Genomic DNA, 21,398 nt, shown 5'->3' with positions numbered 1-21,398 from the left:
AAAAATATGGTCAGTTCTGAGTAGGGAACACCTATTGAGGTACTATGTTCTTATTAGTCCCACATTGAGACAGCTTACTAAGAGTCTGTTTATTTTGTAACTTGATAATTAGTAACTATAAATATGCCTTTATTAAAGCTAATAATTAGGATATTAAGGATTGGCCACTACTACGTGACTTATAATGTTTGAATAACATATCACTTGGAATGCATTTCAATTAACAGGTGTGCCTTGTTAAAAGTTCATTTGTAGAATTTCTTTCCTTCTTAATGCGTTTTGAGCCAATCAGCTGTGTTGTGACAAGGTAGGTGTGGTATACAGAAGCTAGCCCTATTTGGTACAAGACCAAGTCTATATTATGGCAAGAACAGCTCAAATAAGCAAAGAGAAATGACAGTCCATCACATGAAGGTCAGTTAATCCAAAAAATGTCAAGAACTTTGAAAGTTGCTTCAAGTGCAGTCGCAAAAACCATCAAGCGCTATGATGAAACTGAGTCTCAAGAGGATCGTGACAGGAAAGGAAGACCCAGAGTTACCTCTGCTGCAGAGGATAAGTTCATTAGATTTGCCAGCCTCAGAAATTGCAGCCCAAATAACTGCTTCACAGAGTTCAAGTAACAGACACATCTCAACATCAACTGTTCAGAGGAGACTGTGGGAATCAGGCCTTCATCAAATGTTATTTGTCACATACACATGGTTAGCAGATGTTAATGCGAGTGTAGCGAAATGCTTGTGCTTCTAGTTCTGACAATGCAGTAATAACCAACGAGTAATCTAGCTAACAATTCCAAAACTACTACCTTATACACACAAGTGTAAAGGGATAAAGAATATGTACATAAAGATATATGAATGAGTGATGGTACAGAGCGGCATAGGCAAGATGCAGTAGATGGTATTGAGTGCAGTATATACATATGAGATCAGTATGTAAACAAAGTGGCATAGTTCAAAGTGGCTAGTGATACATGTATTACATAAAGATGCAGTAGATGATATAGAGTACAGTATATACGTATACATATGAGATAAATAATGTAGGGTATGTAAACATTATATTAAGTAGCATTGTTTAAAGTAGCTAGTGATATATTTTACATCAATTCTCATCAATTCCCATTATTAAAGTGGCTGGAGTTGAGTCAGTGTGTTGGCAGCAGCCACTCAATGTTAGTGGTGGCTGTTTAACAGTCTGATGGCCTTGAGATAGAAGCTGTTTTTCAGTCTCTCGGTCCCAGCTTTGATGCATCTGTACTGACCTCGCCTTCTGGATAATAGCGGGGTGAACAGGCAGTGGCTCGGGTGGTTGTTGTCCTTGATGATCTTTATGGCCTTCCTGTGACATCGGGTGGTGTAGGTGTCCTGGAGGGCAGGTAGTTTGCCCCCGGTGATGCGTTGTGCAGACCTCACTACCCTCTGGAGAGCCTTACGGTTGTGGGCGGAGCAGTTGCCGTACCAGGCGGTGATACAGCCCGACAGGATGCTCTCGATTGTGCATCTGTAGAAGTTTGTGAGTGCTTATGGTGATAAGCCAAATTTCTTCAGCCTCCTGAGGTTGAAGAGGCGCGGCTGCGCCTTCTTCACGATGCTGTCTGTGTGGGTGGACCAATTCAGTTTGTCTGTGATGTGTACGCCGAGGAACTTAAAACTTACTACCCTCTCCACTACTGTTCCATCGATGTGGATAGGGGGGTGTTCCCTCTGCTGTTTCCTGAAGTCCACAATCATCTCCTTAGTTTTGTTGACGTTGAGTGTGAGGTTATTTTCCTGACACCACACTCCGAGGGCCCTCACCTCCTCCCTGTAGGCCGTCTCGTTGTTGTTGGTAATCAAGCCTACCACTGTTGTGTCGTCCGCAAACTTGATGATTGAGTTGGAGGCATGTGTGGCCACGCAGTCGTGGGTGAACAGGGAGTACAGGAGAGGGCTCAGAACGCACCCTTGTGGGGCCCCAGTGTTGAGGATCAGCAGGGTGGAGATGTTGTTACCTACCCTCACCACCTGGGGGTGGCCCGTCAGGAAGTCCAGTACCCAGTTGCACAGGGCGGGGTCGAGACCCAGGGTCTCGAGCTTGATGACGAGTTTGGAGGGTACTATGGTGTTAAATGCTGAGCTGTAGTCGATGAACAGCATTCTCACATAGGTATTCCTCTTGTCCAGATGGGTTAGGGCAGTGTGCAGTGTGGTTGATATTGCATCGTCTGTGGACCTATTTGGGTGGTAAGCAAATTGGAGTGGGTCTAGGGTGTCAGGTAGGGTGGAGGTGATATGGTCCTTGACTAGTCTCTCAAAGCACTTCATGATGACGGAGTTGAGTGCTACGGGCGGTAGTCGTTTAGCTCAGTTACCTTTCTTAGGAACAGGAACAATGGTGGCCCTCTTGAAGCATGTGGGAACAGCAGACTGGGATAGGGATCGATTGAATATGTCCGTAAACACACCAGCCAGCTGGTCTGCGCATGCTCTGAGGGCGCGGCTGGGGATGCCGTCTGGGCCTGCAGCCCTGCGAGGGTTAACACGTTTAAATGTTTTACTCACCTCAGCTGCAGTGAAGGAGAGTCTGCATGTTTTGGTTGCGGGCCGTGTCAGTGGCACTGTATTGTCCTCAAAGCGGGCAAAAAAGTTAGGTTTTCTTTTTGTAATCCGTGATTGACTGTAGACCCTGCCACATACCTCTTGTGTCTGAGCCGTTGAATTGCGATTCTACTTTGTCTCTAAACTGACGCTTAGCTTGTTTGATTGCCTTGCGGAGGGAATAGCTACACTGTTTGTATTCGGTCATGTTTCCGGTCACCTTGCCCTGATTAAAAGCAGTGGTTCGCACTTTCAGTTTCACGTGAATGCTGCCATCAATCCACGGTTTCTGGTTTGGGAATGTTTTAAACGTTGCTATGGGAACGACATCTTCAACGCACGTTCTAATGAACTCGCTCACTGAATCAGCGTATTCGTCAATGTTGTTGTCTGACGCAATACGAAACATATCCCAGTCCACGTGATGGAAGCAGTCTTGGAGAGTGGAATCAGATTGGTCGGACCAGCGTTGAACAGACCTCTTGTTTTAGCTTCTGTCTGTAGGCAGGGAGCAACAAAATGGAGTCGTGGTCAGCTTTTGGTCAAATGGCTGCAAATGGCTGCAAAGAAACCACTACTAAAGGACACCAATAAGAAACAGAGACTTGCTTGGGCCAAGAAACACGAGCAATGGACATTAGACCGGTGGAAATCTGTACTTTGGTCTGATGAGTCCAAATTTTTTATTTTTGGTTCCAAGCTGTTTCTTTGTGAGAAACAGAGTAGGTGAACGGATGATTGCCGCATGTGTGGTTCCCACTTTGAAGTTGTGATGGTGTGGGGGTGCTTTGCTGGTGACACTGTCTGTGATTGATTTAGAATTCAAGGCACACTTAACCAGCATTGCTACCACAGCATTCGGCAGTAATACGCCATCTCATCTGGTTTGCGCTTAGTGGGAGTATCATTTGTTTTTCAACAGGACAATGACCCAACATACCTCCAGGCTGTGTAAGGGCTATTTTACCAAGGAGAGTGATGGAGTGCTGCATCAGATGACCTGGCCTCCACAATCACCCGACCTCAACCCAATTAGGATGGTTTGGGATGGGTTGGACCACAGAGTGAAGGAAATGCAGCCAACAAGTGCTCAGCATGTGGGAACTCCTTCAAGACTGTAGGAAAAACATTCCAGGTGAAGCTGGTTGAGAGAATGGCAAGGGTGTGCCAAGCTGTCATCAAGGCAAAGGGTGGCTACTTTGAAGAATATTAAATATTAAATACATTTTGATTTGTTTGACACATTGTTGGTTACTACATGATTCCATATCTGTTATTTCATAGTTTTAATGTCTTCATTATTTATCTACAATGTAGAAAAATTTATAAAATAAAAAAACCTTTGAATGAGAACTGTATATACATACATGTAAACTCTGAATTATTGCCTGATATATGTACCTTAAAATAAAGATTTACCGAATATTACACAAATGTTTCAGGTTAATACAGTTTATTTTCAGGATTTGAGAATTACCAAACCTTGAAATGGTTGTGCACAATCTTGTTCGACAGTTGTTAGCTACTGGAATTGAAACTATGCTTATTCTATCATCAATAAAACTGTGATCTGTTCAATGTTGAGAGTTCTTCAACAGTGTTCTGAACTAAGTACATTTCTCTGGTGGTAGGACTCATGTGGTGAAAACAGGGCATCTGACAACCACCCATAACCACAGGCCTAAGGCCATCTGACTCACACACACTTCCATCACCTGAGCTTCTTCATTGCCAGCAATTAACTGTCAACATCTGCCTGACATTTTAATTCTGTATGGACACGTCAATACTGGAATCCTCCATTCAGTGCCGTCTCTAACAGGGTGTCAAAGCCAGGCATGGACCCCCCAGATAGAATGTGTGCCACCCCAGTTTTGTTTCCCCATCAACATAACAAATGGTATATGAATTTCCCTTCTCGGTTTTGCCAATGTAGCACTGCTGGGCCTGCCAGTAGCACAGATCTGGACAAAGGCTATATGATCTGAGGAGGGGTGGAGGAGGGGGAAGTAATAATGTCATATTTAGTAGTTCAAATCCAAAAATGCATTCTGATTTGACACCTAGCCATGCAATATTATAAGGTACCGCCTTCATTACTTTGTTTAGGAAGCTCATTGGATCGAGGGGCAGGTTTTTTTTTCAAACAGAGAGGGGGGAAAGTTGTTCACTTTTGCAGACAGCTACAGCTAGCAATAGGCTATCTAGTAGGTACTAGATTCATTACATTTTGGTAATAATAATTATAGCTAGTTGGCTAAGCTTTCAGCAGCATGGATATCCGAAAATGGCTGAACACTGCCAACAGCAAAAAATCTGAGGACCACCATGTCGAGAGGGATGCCAAGCTCACAGACCAGCATGCAGCAGGCCCAACCACCAAGGTTGAGGAGCCTAGCATCAAATCGAATGCCCGCCCATCCCCCAGACTGCCTGCTGAGAAGAGCCAGGGCCTAGCACCAGCAGCACGAGGGTAACATCATAACAAGCACAAGCACCTCCGTTACCCCACACACTAGCGCCTGACGACCTGTTGAATCTAACAAAAACTGATCCAATGGAAGCATAGTTTATTGTGGCTCGCAGCCTCGCACATTCTTGGAAAGTGAAATCGACACCACAGCCAGCAACAACAAATGGACCCCACTCAGTGTTCTTCAAAGATACAGAGGCCCTTTGTCAACAATGCTGTCTGTGCTGACAATGCTGAAACATTATTATCATTTTCGGGGCATCTACAGCAATGTGTGAAAATTCGTTCTCCACCCTGAACAACATACTCAGTGAACACAGACTCTGAACACAGAGCATACTACATCAACAAAAAGCCCAGCTTGTCCAGCTGGCATTTAAGAGGGACCTGACAAGTACATTTCGCCAGGAAGGAGAATTGAATTATTAACTTCTCATGAGGAGCATCGAGGAGGCTGCAACTCTTCAAAATGGAAAGCTACAACCTTTATGGCCCTTTTTTATTCATTGATTTTTTTCGCATGTACGCCTACCGGTTGTTTGGCTCATTTTTTAATGTAATGTACTGTATAGTTTAGTCCTTTGCTTTTTACTTCAATGTGTCTTTTAGATTTATCTGTGATTCTTAAAACCTCTTAGTGATCCCTTAATGTGCCAATCCCATTAGCGGGATCGATTTGACAACATCCAGTGAAATTGCAGGGCGCCAAATTCAAACTACAGAAATATTCATATACAACATTCAGAAAAATATAAGTGTAAAACATCAAAATAAAGCTTAACTTCTTGTTAATCCAGCCGCTGTGTCCGATTTCAAAAAGGCTTTACGGCGAAAGCAGACCATGCGATTATCTGAGGACAGCGCCACTCATACAAGCACATGAAAATCATTTTCCAACCAGGCAGGTGCGACACAAAAGTCAGAAATAACGATATAATAAATGCCTTACCTTTGAAGATCTTCTTCTTTTTGCAATCCCAAATGTCTCAGTGACACAATGAATGGTTGTTTTGTTCGATAAATTCCTTCTTTATATCCCCAATATGTCCATTTATTTGGCACTTTTGATTCAGAAATACACCGGTTCCAACATGACTACAAAGTATCTAATAAGTTACCTGTAAACTTGATCCAAACATTTCAAACAACGTTCCTAATCCAACCTCAGGTATCCTAAAATGTAAATAATCGATCAAATTTAAGAGGAGATAAACAGTTTCCAATACCGAAGAAAAACAACACGGAGGGCACTGCTGTTCACACGCACCAAAAGACTAGAGACCTTCAGTGTGACACGTTCAAAGAACAGCACTACTTCTTCATTTCTCAAAAGAAAAACATTGACCAATTTCTAAAGACTGTTGACATCTAGTGGAAGCCATAGGAACTACAATCTGGGCCCTAATAAATCAGGTTTCTCATAGAAAAGCATTGGAAAACACAGTGACCCCCAAAAAAGTATATATTTATATACTTTGATAGCCTAGTGGTGCTCATTCTGTTGAGCTGATCTGTGCGTGTTGGTAGGCGCGTACACTTGTATGTAGTAGTGGGGAACAAATATTTTTTGTGTTATTCTATAAAACAATGGCTGTTGATGTGTACGGCTACATTTCATATACATTTTTGTACATTTGAACATTAGTAGGACCAATCTACCTTGTTTTATTGGAGCTCTAAGGCAATACTAGTTGTGCTTCCAACATGGATTTAAAATTCCCCCTCAGTTATATCATCCTGAAGCTGGGCCTGCCTCAACTGAACTTCCTCAGTTTAGTTTCCCAGACTGACAGTGATTCACCCAAGCATCCGCTATTACTTTTAATGGCTTCAGTTTGATGGGACCTATACACTGAGTGTACAAAACATTAGGAATACCTGCTCTTACATTTACATTTAAGTCATTTAGCAGACGCTCTTATCCAGAGCGACTTACAAATTGGTGCGTTCACCTTAAGACATCCAGTGGAACAGCCACTTTACAATAGTGCATCTAAATCTTTTAAGGGGGGTGAGAAGGATTACTTTATCCTATCCTAGGTATTCCTGAAAGAGGTGGGGTTTCAGGTGTCTCCGGAAGGTGGTGATTGACTCCGCTGTCCTGGCGTCGTGAGGGAGTTTGTTCCACCATTGGGGGGCCAGAGCAGCGAACAGTTTTGACTGGGCTGCGCGGGAACTGTACTTCCTCAGTGGTAGGGAGGCGAGCAGGCCAGAGGTGGATGAACGCAGTGCCCTTGTTTGGGTGTAGGGCCTGATCAGAGCCTGGAGGTACTGAGGTGCCGTTCCCCTCACAGCTCCGTAGGCAAGCACCATGGTCTTGTAGCGGATGCGAGCTTCAACTGGAAGCCAGTGGAGAGAGCGGAGGAGCGGGGTGACGTGAGAGAACTTGGGAAGGTTGAACACCAGACGGGCTGCGGCGTTCTGGATGAGTTGTAGGGGTTTAATGGCACAGGCAGGGAGCCCAGCCAACAGCGAGTTGCAGTAATCCAGACGGGAGATGACAAGTGCCTGGATTAGGACCTGCGCTGCTTCCTGTGTGAGGCAGGGTCGTACTCTGCGGATGTTGCATGCTCTTTCCATGACATAGGTGAATCCAGGTGGAAGCTATGATCCCTTATTGATGTCACCTTAAATCCACTTCAATCAGTGTAGATGAAGGATTTTTAAGCCTTGAGACAATTGAGATATGGATTGTGTATGTGCGCCATTCAGAGGGTGAATGGATGGGCAAGACAAAAGATTTAAGTGCTTTTGAACGGGGAATGGTAGTAGGTTCCAAGCGGACCAGTTTAAGTTTGTCAAGAACTTAAACTGCTGAGTTTTTCACACTCAACAGTTTCCCAAGTGTATCAAGAATGGTCCACCACCCAAAGGACATCCAGCCATCTTGACACAACTGTGGGAAGCACATGTGCCAGCATTAATGTGGAATGCTTTCAACACCTTGTAGAGTCCATGCCCAGACTTGAGGCTGTTCCAATGGCAAGACAGGTTGCAACTCAATATTAGGTTGGTATTCCTAATGTTTTGTACAAATATGTAACACAATAAACAAAATAACTTTATGTATAATCAAATTGCAATTAAATCATTTTGTGGTCCATAAAATCATATTCGTCGCCAAACCCACTGGCTCCAGGTCATCTATAAGTCTTTGCTAGGTAATGCCCCGCCTTATCTCAACTCACTGGTCACCATAGCAACACCCACCCGTAGCACACAATCCAGCAGGTATATTTCACTGGTCACCCCCAAAGCCAAATCCTACTATGGCCGCCTTTCCTTCCAGTTCTCTGCTGCCAATGACTGGAACGAACTGCAAAAATCACTGAAGCTGGAGACTCATATCTCCCTCCTTTTGCTCCTTTGCACCCCAGTATCTCTACTTGCGCATTCATCTTCTGCACATCTATCACTCCAGTGTTTAATTGCTATATTGTAATATGGCCTATTTATTGCCTTACCTCACTTATCCTACCTCATTTGCCCACACTGTATATAGACTTTTTCTGTTGTATTATTTACTGTGTGTTTGTTTATTCCATGTGTAACTGTGTTGTTGTTTGTGACGCACTGCTTTGCTTTATCTTGGCCAGGTCACAGTTGTAAATGAGAACTTGTTCTCAACTAGCCTACCTGGTTAAATAAAGGTTAAAGAAAAAAATTAAATTAAAGAAAAATACACAATTACATGTTATCTAATTATATCCTGCCCTAATATAATCTAATTTAGAACACAAGCCAGTATTATGTTATTCATTCTTTTTCTCCCCCCTCTCTCTGATTTGCGTGCCTTTAGCTGCCAGGCAGAACCGTGCCTTTCTTATCACTGTGTGGTGCATGACCAGGCCGGCTCCTGTTGGACTATATTGGGCACCAGGGTAACTAATGTCCCAATCACAGTAGAGGACAAGGCTATCACGCAGAGTCAAGGGCCTGCTCCCTAATTCCCCCGACAGACAGGGTTTGCATCTCAAATGGCAACCTATTCTCTTTATAGTGCACTACTTTTGACCAGAGCCCTATTGGCCCTAAGGGTGCCATTTGAGACGCAGACAGGATGATCTATGGCCCTTCCTGGCCCAGGCCAATTAGAACGGGGCTCCAACGTCTTTATTCGCCTGCCAATGTCCACACTGCCACAGCCATGATGCTGATTTCACTCATATCTCCCAGGACTCACACTGCACCGTATAAATTCATGTAGGCTAGCAGCCAGGGGGTCAATTGGGTATGGCCCTAGCTCAACACCAACAAATCACTCCAATCAAGATTAAAAGGGAAATGCAGGGTAGCGGTATTAGTGGCTGGCTTTAGGACCATGCGGTAGGCTCAGAGCAGGGCGGGAAGGCTGTTTGCCCAGCTGGCTGGCTTTAGGACTATGGATGGTGCTTCGATGCAGCTATGCAGTGAACAGCACAAAACAGTGCAGAGGAAGATGGCTGTAGATGGCTAGGTAAATGATGTTTAACTTGACATGAAACTAAATGAGAGTTTTTGATCCCGGTGTTGAGATAGTGCATAGCAGCTAATTGCTGTATGACATGTGTTTGTAAAATGTTAAGTCCCCTGTTGACTGAGGTGAATGAAGTTACAGCAGCCAAGGTAATAATGTCTGGAGTCAATTTGATTTTTCACTAGTTTTATTGTGTAGAAATGCAGTAAATGAGCTTCAGTCATCACAGAAGTCATCCATGGGGGGTGAGAGCCAGCATAAGTCACATAGCATATATCAACTCAATGATGTCTGAGGCGGCTCAACCCACATGGCCAACTCTGATTGGGCCGCCAGGAGACAGACCCTGTATATCAGTGAGGCTCCATCACCAGGATCAGACATGATGAGTATCCGACAGCTCTCCTCTTCAGGAGTTGATTGTGTTTCCTCAAAATGACTCAGAAGGTCACAGGCTCATATGATGTCACACATGTAGGCCTTGGTGCTGTCCCAGTGGAAGCCTGACAGGGGAGTCTGTCAGTGATCAATGTGAACCAATGTGTTTTTTGCGGTCAGCAAGCAGGCGTCTGTGGTCGAGATGGACTGTGTAGGCTTGATAAATCGTTGCCTTCACTGGAACAACAAATGTTTGGAGAGACAGAACCCATCCCCCCCATATCTCCCCGCCTTGCCTTCCAACTCCCCAGGTCAGAGAGACTGTCTGCCTCCCAAATGGGTACACTATTCTCTATATAGTGAGCTACTTGGGTTCTGGTCAAAAGTAGTGCACTCTGTAAAGAATAGGGTGCAATTTGAGACACATCATATGACAATGCTGTGTGCGGGTTGCCTCCTTATTTAGTGGTGGTGTTGCTGCTGCTGCTGCTGCTGCTGCTGCTGAGAGCCCAGAGCGTTGAACCGTTGCTTGGCTGATCTGTTTGGGTTTCATGGCATGACCGTCTCTTGGCAGACGAAGGGCTGCATTTAGGCTATCTCTGGCAGGGCCCCTCCATCAGTCCCAACACCGCATCCAGTGGAAGACAGAGAATAGAACTAAATGTTTGACTTTGGGATAAAGTTTACTTAGGGCTGTGAATTTGATCTGGGATAGGCCATTGCCAAGTGTACTAAAAGCACACAGACACAATACAGGTGTGTTTCTATGAGATAGGGAGTTTATAATTTCATAAACAGTTGTGCACCTTGTGTAACCAATAAATGTAAACACAGCTATTTTTGGAGCATAAATAATTTTGATGAATCAACTAAAGTGCTCAACTGATGCTCTGTTGAATGTTCTGTAGTATTTGACATTTTTTACTTTTGGGATAACAAACTGAATAACAACCCACCGACTTACAACCTCATTTTCCCTTCAAATCCATCCTGAATGGATGGAGTAGATATCACTACCTTCTTTGGAGATGCATGAACCAGGTCAACAAACATCAACTGTAATTGATTTGGACTCATCCAATTGATTGGAATCCATCTTCATCAACGTCTTCACGTTGTGATCAGCATCAAGTCAAACAGGGCAAATGTTACATTATGATTGCAAAGGATGACGTAAGGTTTGCTTCACATTTCATTTGCTCACTTTTTACTTTCCACACAGCTTTTGAGAGAATAAAGAGGGAGGCTGGTATGAGTGATGAAAGATGGGATGAGAGGATTGGCTGAAGAGCAAAAGGGTATATTCTGATGAAGGCTTTTTGTTCCCAAAATTATTGTAGCATGAATGGGTGGGGTAAAATGTTCTCCTCATGACCATCTTTCACAAGGAACTACTCTGCATGGTAATCTGCAAAGAACCAATGGGTGCATTCATTTATGTCACCCTACTAACATTGTTCGTCCACAAATGTTCCAAATAACTTTGATTAAAAAAATATTCATATATAAAAATAATAACAACAATAATAATGATTACAACCAAGACACAATCTACCAACACGTCTACAGTCTGTCACTTTTCATTAGGACTTTAAAAGAACCATGGCTTCAGTGAGCTGACTTTAAAATCACCTTTGAAAACAATCATTTTGTTTTTGATAGATTCTCAAATACAACAGCGCTCTATTGTTTTACCTTATGGAAGAAAACAGAATGGTGACAATTAATTGAGTACAAATGTATTCCCATCCATTTATATTTAAAGGTCCCCCTCCATCAATCATATTACTTCCAGATGTGTCAGTATCTGATTCTCAAGAACTTAAACAATACCTCTGAAGTGCCTAAATTGCCAGAAAGTCCGGAGATGGTCCCAATGTAATATTTATTTCACCACCACTGTGATTATAAGACGTTTGCCCACAATCATGCCATGTCTAGGGTCTGAAGTCAGGAGATTCAATTCATCTGAATAGCCTGAATATAAATGTTTGAAAATCAGAAGCAATGTCTGGGCTATGCACAAATGTTCTTACATTGTTAGAATATTTGAGTAAATTGCGCTCTGTCCCAGCATAGTAACTCTAATCAACTGGTATCTAAACTTCCACTCCTTTAGGGTTCTTCCCCTTATATTACCCTCTCTTTTATGTATCCCACTTCTCTTGTACAAGTGTTTGATTCGTTGGCTCGCTGTGCATGGTAATGAGATGGGACAGAGAGGGTTTTTAAAAGCTGCTGCTCAACAACATATTGGGAAAGACGGCAAGCAGCGTGAAGTCTGAATGACGTTTCTGATCTGAGCTCTCTGGACCTACAGAGTTGGTGAAAACTCAAGAGTATTCGGAGGAATAGAAATCAAACATTGTTCCTCTTGTCATCTCCTCAAATTAAAGTGCGAATACCAAGATCTTGTCGATTGAGTGAGGTTTCGTTGGGGTAACCAGCCGGGAGGTCCGAATTTGAGGTTCCTTATCAGCAGACGAGATGCATCGTTGTACAACAGCAGCGTTGCTTTTGTTAGTTATTGCCTTATATTCCCTCCACACAGAAGGTAAATATGTATTTATATTTGAGCAATGGAAAATTTATGTGAAGGAGCCAGACCCAATTGAAATTTATCGGAAATAGTATGTGTTCAGCCGTTAAACATGTTAATCTGGTAATGAGTCAAAAAAAAAAAACGTTGTGCAGCCGAATTGCTCCTGTAATTGCTCCTGTAATCTCCAAATCTACTCCCTTTTGGCAACCGTATAGGCTATTGTTGTTCATAACAGTTATAATACTGTTTTTGTTTTGTATAATTGTCGCTTTGTTCGTTTTTATTGCGTTAACCACACAGCCACAGTCTGAAGCCAGGCGACGTTGTATAAATGTTATCCTTTTAAAGGGTTTACATTTCACCAAATGAATGATGGTTGTTAGCATTTTATGCGTTGCTCTTTATCTGATTTGTTTGGTTCGCGTGGTTGATGAGAACTGTAATGCCCGGTGTTGAGGAATTGGAGATGACTTTTGATGAGGGAGCATTGAAGATGTGGGTCACACGTTTCAAAGTAAGCATGAGCCTGCTACAGTGGTTCACCTGACCACCTGCATGCGTGTTAAACAGTCCCAGTGGCGGTGTGAATCCACAAGCCTTGATTTACAGTGGAGACAACAATAAAGTTGAATGTTTTACAATTACAGTCCTATTCAATCGTTCTCTTTGTTCGTTTTTCATACAGGTTAAGAACTACGCCTGACACTGTGTGAAGTCGAAAGTCATAACTGATCCGTTATTCTCATTAGAAAATATAGATCTACTGATGGTTAAACGTTCAGACCAACGTGTTCATTTGACCTCCATTTTATTGTAATTGTAATGTCTGTTTTATTTAATTTTTACAGCCTACAAGTGCAGGTGCACAAGAAAAGGGCCAAAGATTCGCTACAAGGATGTGCAAAAGCTGGAGATCAAACCCAAACATCCTTTCTGCCAAGAGAAGATGATATTGTGAGTAATTTCTGTGAATCATTTCTATCCTGCTTTCTCTCTCTCCCTACAATGCTTTTGTCCTCTTGTCTCCGATGTCAGTCACTCCTTGTGCTAATTCAGTTTGTTTACCAAATGCACAAACTTTTTAATAAATATTCACTCTAATTTTCTAATCTCATACTATATCAAAGCAGCTGATTGACCTTTTCATATATTTATATGGAATCTGAATGGATATTTTGAGAACCTATTAGCTTAAAGGTGTAACACTTAGTATTTTTTGGAATTTGAATAGTGTATATCTAGTACTAATAGTGGCAGGATAGTGTTTCACAGTATTACTTACCTGCCAGTGTTGTGATTGGCTGTGATATTCGCCTATTGATTTCTCCTGCTGGACTTTATAGCTGTCTAGTGGAAGTCACTGTCATTTCGTGGTTGCGAACATTCCACACTTTTCGCTCCAGTTTGTGAGAAAACAAGCACAGAATAGTGTAGGGAATCATTGTACCATCTAAATCACTGTGAAATATAATTTCCGATAACAAAAAAAATACTGTTTTTACATCTGTTTGAAGTCGGTAGACCAAAATGAAAGTTGAGTTGTAAAAACAGCTGTAAAAACTATTTATTGTTATTAAACATATATTTCACTGAGATTTAGATGGTACAATGATTCCCTACACTATTCAGTGCTTGTCTCTCACAAACTGAAATTGAGCGAACCGTGTAGAATTTTTGCAACCAGGAAATCTGTGATTTCCACCAGATGCCACAGTCAGAACAGCTTTCCCAGTTTGACAACAGATGCTGCTCCGGTGGGAGAAATCAATAGGCATCCAATATGGACTTTCTAAGGGTTCAAAATGGAGTTGAATTGCCCTATACTGTTGCTTTCCCTTTCCAAAATAGATGCTGATCTCACGTTTTAGTCATTTTCAGTGGAAGTGGTGCTTACTTTTGTAAAAAATAAAAATAATAATCACATACTCTTTCGCCATCTGTAGTTCACTTGAGGTATTGCATAGATGTGTTCCCATGAACAGAAAAACCCAAACCATGAATTCAAATGTTTTTTGTCCCGCTGTCATGGATTACATTTACATTGCTCTTGATTTTATCAAAAGGCCTTAGGGTCCATCCAACAAAGATTTGTTGGCTCCTTGGACCATTAAACTGATCTTATATCCTGGGGGCCAATGTGATACATTTTAGTTGAACACCAAACAGTTAAAGCTGGTCTATTTGCATAAAATAGTGGCTGCTGGCCACTGACCTAAGTGAAAAATGAGACTCAGCGGGCTCCGGAAACAGTGCCCCTTCTCTCTGTTGGCTGGCATGGCTCACGTCTCAGAATTTAACATTCTGCGGGGCCACCTCCACTGTCACAGCAGTGCCTCCAACTCCAACCAAGAGTTAGAAATTATCCAAGGCCTCTGTTGGCTGGGCAGGTGAATAATTAATTAAGAAGCAGACAAACTATAAGAGATTGATTTGAAAAACCCCTGCAGAGCTCTGGGCACAACACACAGCACATGTCACTGGTGGCTCAAAAATGCCATACAGACTGTCTCTCCAACTGCTGCTCTGAATGTCAATGGGTTCATCTAGCCAGGCTCTGAGATCATGTATACCCAGTGCTGTTTTTAAAGCCTGTTCATGCAGTAATGTGGATTAGCTGGTTTCTCTTACACTCTCTCCTTTTGTTCTTCAGTGTCACCATGGAGAACGTGGCACGCTTCAAAGGTCAGGAGTACTGTCTGCACCCTAAACTGCAGAGTACCAAAAACCTAGTCAAGTGGTTCCGGATCTGGAAGGATAAGCATAGGTGAGAGGTCATCCCACTCCATGATTTGAATGGCCCCCACCAGAGGGCAATTACAGTCTGTATTTCGATGTAATTTCTATCCTATAGCTGAAATTCTTGTTTAGGTTCTACCTCCGAAGAATGATGCAGGCTGTTAAATACATATTCATGAATTGGGGGTGGGAACGTTGTGGTGATTTCCACATTGAGTGGAGAAGTAACAATAAGTAACTGACAGCTGTCAGTGTAGCTAGCTAACATGCTAACCTTATCTACCTAGCTAATGATATCTGTTGCTACAGCATATTCAAAATATTAGTAAGCTGGCTAGGCTATGGCTGGTTCTGGAGCTGGATTTGTCATAAGCATTTAGGGAACTTCACCACAGATGGGTAGGGAAAACCACTATCTTTCACTTCGCCATCTATTATCTCCAAGTGTTTTCCATAAATTGTAGCTGCGAATCTGCCATAGAAATACAAAGAATAAGATGAAGCTCCGGTAATATGGATAGACTGAACAGTTTGTACTAGAGGCCAGGGTGACGTCTAAGGCACATTTATTGTAGTGATTTTCTCACCAAAAAAACTATGGCATAAATGTCTAGCTACTTAAAACTATTTATTTTATTTATTTATATATTATATATATATATATATTACACACACATTTGACTGAACAGGCTGAACCGAAACCATTCGTCGACTCTCACAATGCGACATCCGTCATCAATTTGGGCACCAGGTGTGTCCGTGTAGCTTCTCCCGCTATGGAAAGTATGGTTATAGGAATCTATATAGCTAAGTAATCATGTACTGTATATTTGGCTGTATTTAACAACATTTTCCCTTCTCTCTTAGCAGGGTGTATGAAGCTTAAACCATGGATTATGTGCACAAAGGGGAAAAAGTGGAGAAGAAAACGCCATTAATAAGACTGTTTTTATGAAGTACAAGACATAATCTCCGAGCAATCAGTACTTCGTCTTGGAATGAGATTTATCACGCATATAAGAGATTTCTAGTTTGCTGGTGCCGTTTTAGTTGGCCATCAGGCTAATTATTGTTACTCACTTAAGTAATTTCAACTGTAATAATGGTAGTATTTCTCCAATGCCAACGTTCAAGGCTGTTTACCAGTGGAATAGGATAATGCAGGAAATGCTGTGAGAAAGGTCCTTGATGAATCTGGCCCATGTTGTTTTTTGGATAGGAGATGTTTGCCCTTGAACCATCTGTTTGTTCCAAGGACTATTGTATGTTGATGTCTTGTAACAATAAGGGGTCATGGTATTCTTGTTATTGTATACTGGTACTTCCGTATCTTGGTGTGCTTCCAGAAGTGTTAAACACAGCATACTGTATACATGTGTAGGGAATGTGATGAAGGGAATTATTAATTACTCAGACCAAGCACCCAAATATGTCAGTTAATTTGTGTCCATTCAAAGAAGAGAAATTGGACAAGAAAAACACACCCAGGTCAATGTGTAGTCATTTTAGATTTCATTGGTGCCATGCCATTCCCATATGCAATCATTAAGTTGTAGTTTATTATGAGCAGTATATAAAGTCAACCTGTTCATTTAGATCTTGTAAGACATATATTTTCTGTACCTGATATGAACAATCGTAAACAGCAATGGTATTATACGTTTCCCATTTACTCTCATTTGTATCCTTGTCCTGATGTTTTCTTATGGTGTATTCTACAAAGACTGGAGTTCATCAACATGTTTAATTTTAGAAGAAAGTCTTCATTACCTATGGAAAATAAACATTTGAAGAAATCTCTCATTGTAACCCTCATAAGAATCAAGACATTCAATCATGAAATTGCTTCATAAGTGGTTAATTATAGAGCATGTTCATGATATTATCCAACACTTTTTGAATGATGACCTTTGAAAAGGTGTGACTGTTTTGTAAGCTATTGATATACGTCGCTACAATGACAGTTGACTTTTTATTTCACCAAACAGAATGCTCAATATACATTTTCTTCAAAGAATGTGCATTCCTCTTGTTTAATATATACATACAAATGTTGTATTCTTTTTGTGAGAATTCTTCTAAGACTTTCTAGTGTAATTTATTGTGTTACTGTTTTGCTATTTAAATGTTCATTCGGTAACAAATGTTAAGTATCTGTGTTTGGACTGACTCACCAAGCACACATTCAAAATATTCCAAGGAGTGTGAATCAACAAGCACAGCAATAAAAAAACTGTCTGAAAACAGCCCTTTCATTGTTTCCTTGATATTTTATCTCAATTACTAAATCAAGATATTTTTACTCCACACATCTATGAGCTTTCAGACAACATATGGATTGATATTTTAGGCTATCCATAGAAGGTGCTATGTGCTCCCCAATGAACTGGGATGGGATTAGCGGTCTTCCAGCAGCAGGATATTATGCTGGCAACTCAATCGTGGATAGTTTTTTTCAAAATAAGAGTCACCATGCAAAAAATATACATTTGTACTCTAGTACAGCACTTGTTTTTCACAGCATTGCAACCACACACTGAACTCTATCAGGGAAGTAGTTGGTGAACCAGGCGAGGCAATCATTTGAGAAACCAAGGCTGTCGTGTCTGCCGATGAGGATGTGGTGATTGACAGAGTCGAAAGCCTTGGCCAGGTCAATGAATACGGCTGCACAATATTGTTTCTTATCGATGGCGGTTAAGATATCGTTTAGGACCTTGAGCGTGGCTGAGGTGCAACCATGACCAGCTCTGAAAACAGATTGCATAGCGGAGAAGGTATGGTGGGAATCGAAATGGTCGGTAATCTGTTGACTTGGCTTTCGAAGACCTTAGAAAGGCAGGGTAGGATAGATATAGGTCTGTAGCAGTTTGGGTCATTCATGGTCGAATTGCTGCAAAGAAACCACTACTAAAGACACCAATAATAAAAGACTTGCTTGGGACAAGAAACACAAGCAATAGACATTAGACCGGTGAAAATCTGTCCTTTGGTCCGATGAGTCCAAATTTGAGATTTTTGGTTTCCAACCGCTGTGTCTTTGTGAGATGCAGAGTAGGTGAACAGATGATCTCCGCATGTGTCGTTCCCACTGTGAAGCATGGAGGTGTGATGGTGCTTTTCTGGTGACACTGTGATTTATTTAGAATTCAAAGCACACTTAACCACCATGGCTACCACAGCATTCTGCAGCAATACGCCATGCCATCTGGTTTGTGCTTAGTTGGACTATCAATTGTTTTTCAACATGACAATGGCCAAACACACCTCCAGTCTATGCAAGGGCCATTTGACCAACAAGGAGAGTGATGGCGTGCTGCATCAGATGACCTGGCCTCCACAATCCCCGACCTCAACCAAATTGAGATGGTTTGGGACGAGTTGTAACGCAGAGTGATGGTAAAGCAGCCAACAAATGCTCAGCATATGTGGGAACTCCTTCAAGACTGTTGGAAAAGCATTCCAGGTGAAGCTGTTTTTTTGGTTACTACATGATTCCATGTGTTATTTCATAGTTTTGATGTCTTCACCATTATTCTACAACGTAGAAAATAGTAAAAATAAAGAAAAACGATGTAATGAGTAGGATTGTCCAAACTTTTGTTCAAAAGTTTGGACAATCCTACTCATATATATATATATATATATATATATGTATACTCCATACTCCAACATTGCTCATCTTAATATTTAATATTATTAATATTTCTTAATTCCATGTTTTTACTTTTACATGTGTGTGTATTGTGAGATATTACTGCACTGTTGGAGCTAGAAACACAAGCATATCACTACACCTGCAATAACATCTGCTAAACATATGTATGGACCAATAAAATGTGATTTGATTTTTAATTTGAGAAATGCAGAAATGTCTGCATCACAAACACTACATGTAATACTGTGGCCACCAATAAAACAAAAACAACAACAAAAATTAAACACGTTTGGCCGTTTACCTCTGATAGAGACACTGATGAAGAATATATTTTTGTCATAGAAAGATGATGGTTGTCTAAAAGCTGGCTGTACACTACCCGATTTTGTCCCCGATTTATTAACAGTCCCAGACATGTTTTTGAGATCAGACACAAAATGCACATGTTGTTTCCCATGTTGCTCGGCCGTCATCATCGATCGTTTAATGTAAGCGGCTCAAAGAGACGCCATCTGAGAGCTTTCGATCCCGTCTTTGAGCAGTCACAGACATCCCGATATTTTCAAGCATGCTTGATTTTTTCCCGCACAAAATCAGCGATGCTCTTGTAGTGTGAGATATGCAACAGCAAGATTTGAGAACGGCGATCAGCAATAGCCAATGAAAGCTCTCCATAGAACGAGCCAGTGAGACGATGACGTATCGAATCATCCAGAATTTGTTCTCTCGAGCAAGAGCAATGACTACTACTAGTTTATACTTACGAAAGTGTAAAATCGTTACAGTTCTGACAAGCACCTTACACGCAGTGTTATTCAATTGAAGATGTATTGGCTAGATATTTGAACTATATACGGCAAACGTGAATGTCTGACTAAAAACGTTTATTTGTCTGCTTTGAGCCACAGCTCGTTCTGGCTATCACATCACATCCTTGTTATCGAGCAAGAGCCACAACAGCAAAAACAATCTGTAGTATTTCTCCCAGTAGATGGCGCACAAACTCTTTCTTTTCGATCATTATGGACAGTCCCAAATTTCAAATCCAAGATGCATCGTATCAGATAAAGTCATCTTTGTTTGAACATTTTAAATAATTTTGAATAAATGTATCCAACGATATTCAGTTTGGAACAGTCTGAAAAGTCAAATAATTTAGCCAAAAAGGGGAATGAGCAGTAGCCAACATGTTCACGCTATGTATGTTTTAATCATTATTTTCAAGCCATTTGTTTTAATTTGATCAACATGATTTGTGAACTGCTGCGATTGTATAGACAAGGTGATAACTTGAGTATTTATTCACATGGAAGGTTGTTTGTAAACCACTTTAATTTATGTAATTTTACCTTGAAAACATTTCTAATGAAACATCTAGCTGTCTGCACTGTGACTGTCTCTTCAAAATATGTAATGGCAACATGTAGCTAGCGATTATATCATATGCTATATCATAAACTGCTACTGTATCTGACATTCTTGCTTCTAGAGATGTGAGATGCGATGTGGATGGATGAGGAAGTTTTCCGCTTGCTTTACTGGTGGTATTCATTAAAACACAACGTAGAAAAACGTTTAAAACATTTTTCGACGGAACACGAAAATAAGCTATTTTTATTGGACAATTCCATAAAGTCCCTCCCTGTTTTAGTATGTTTGATTAAGTTTGGTGCCCAATTAATACAACCCCGAGCAAAGGGAGAGGCGGGGACAAAATTTGGCAGCTTCATCTCTTGTGGGTGTGAGCTGAGACGTTATAGCAACGAACTACAAACGGTATCTGAATTTCAACAAACGGGAACCGAATTGTTTTCAAATAGCTAGCTATGTTATCAATTGTTTGTTTTGCTAATATCTGTTTCATTTTGATAAAATTTGTCGTCCGTTAAAGACCTAAATTTAAAAACTCAAAACGATAATTGATGGTCATCGCTCTCCGTTCCTGTTGGATTTAATCTGGTAGGTTCACAACATTTGCTCGCCAGTTTAGCTAACATTGTTAGCATGCTAACATTTCCTAATTATTTGTACAGGTGTTTTTGTTTGACTAAATAATTGCATTATTCTGGAGTCACGTCCGCAGGCTGATGGGTATGAATGTGCTAAAACGCCTACTAGCGATGTTCATTTGTTTTCATTTAACCCATTGCCAAGAATTTGATGCTAGCTAACGTTAACTAGGTGAAAAGCAGCTTCTGCCAGTTAGCCTGCTAACATTTAGTATATGCTAACCAGAAAGCTAGCTAGCTTTCCACGGTCAGTCCTGCCAGAGATTGGTTTAATTTCGGTTTCGTGTTAGCTAATACGAATGTTAGACATGACCACAATTAGCATTTTCGTTTTCTCACAAATGCTTATTCAATAGTTTATTTTTCTATTGCAATTTAGTAAACGTTACACAGTGAATTGGCTAGTCTTAATCAGACTGTAATACACATTGTTATGTAAACAGCCTGAAATTAATAGCTACAAAACCGTGTAAATGTTCTTTCCTTTGCAAACCAGAACGTTGAATAGAATGACGGTTGTCAGTGAGGTTTGTCCTTTAGCTGCTTGAAATTTTAGACACACAC

At 41.2% G+C, this 21,398-nt stretch overlaps 2 protein-coding genes across 4 annotated transcripts in view; both read left to right on the top strand.

Annotated features, from left to right (window-relative positions):
• The first annotated feature begins 12,129 nt into the window (after positions 1 to 12,129).
• On the top strand, positions 12,130 to 17,415 carry LOC115130499 (C-X-C motif chemokine 14-like). Of its 2 annotated transcripts, none has more exons than XM_029661700.2 (4): positions 12,130 to 12,443; positions 13,280 to 13,385; positions 15,082 to 15,195; positions 16,038 to 17,415. In XM_029661700.2, exons 1-4 carry the CDS (start codon positions 12,377 to 12,379, stop codon positions 16,051 to 16,053), a joined length of 303 nt encoding a protein of 100 aa, XP_029517560.1. In that variant the 5' UTR covers positions 12,130 to 12,376; the 3' UTR covers positions 16,054 to 17,415. The 2 variants fall into 2 exon arrangements, with proteins under 2 accessions (XP_029517560.1, XP_029517559.1); XM_029661699.2 differs by having other exon boundaries at positions 16,035 to 17,415.
• Positions 17,416 to 20,556: 3,141 nt separating this feature from the next.
• The window catches only part of LOC115130498 (protein FAM13B-like), an 82,814-nt gene continuing 81,972 nt past the window's right edge, over positions 20,557 to 21,398 (top strand). The window contains exon 1 of one of the 2 annotated variants that reach the window (XM_029661697.2): positions 20,557 to 20,784. The gene's annotated coding sequence lies outside the window, so the exon portion shown is untranslated. The remainder of the gene's footprint in view (positions 20,785 to 21,398) is intronic. The other variant, XM_029661698.2, reaches the window with a different exon arrangement.

This window comes from Oncorhynchus nerka, linkage group LG6 (assembly GCF_034236695.1).
Source record: "Oncorhynchus nerka isolate Pitt River linkage group LG6, Oner_Uvic_2.0, whole genome shotgun sequence".
In the NCBI taxonomy this organism is placed as follows: domain Eukaryota; kingdom Metazoa; phylum Chordata; class Actinopteri; order Salmoniformes; family Salmonidae; genus Oncorhynchus; species Oncorhynchus nerka.
The sequence above is the reverse complement of the archived record's forward strand: the minus strand, read 5'-3'. Positions and strand labels throughout refer to the sequence as shown.

Bases quoted from the DNA above. Each gene is read 5' to 3' on its own strand.
- LOC115130499 (XM_029661699.2), top strand. From the start codon at position 12,377: ATGCATCGTTGTACAACAGCAGCGTTGCTTTTGTTAGTTATTGCCTTA. The intron at 12,444-13,279 runs GTAAATATGTAT...TAATTTTTACAG, and splicing joins ATATTCCCTCCACACAGAAG to CCTACAAGTGCAGGTGCACA. The intron at 13,386-15,081 runs GTGAGTAATTTC...TTTGTTCTTCAG, and splicing joins TGCCAAGAGAAGATGATATT to TGTCACCATGGAGAACGTGG.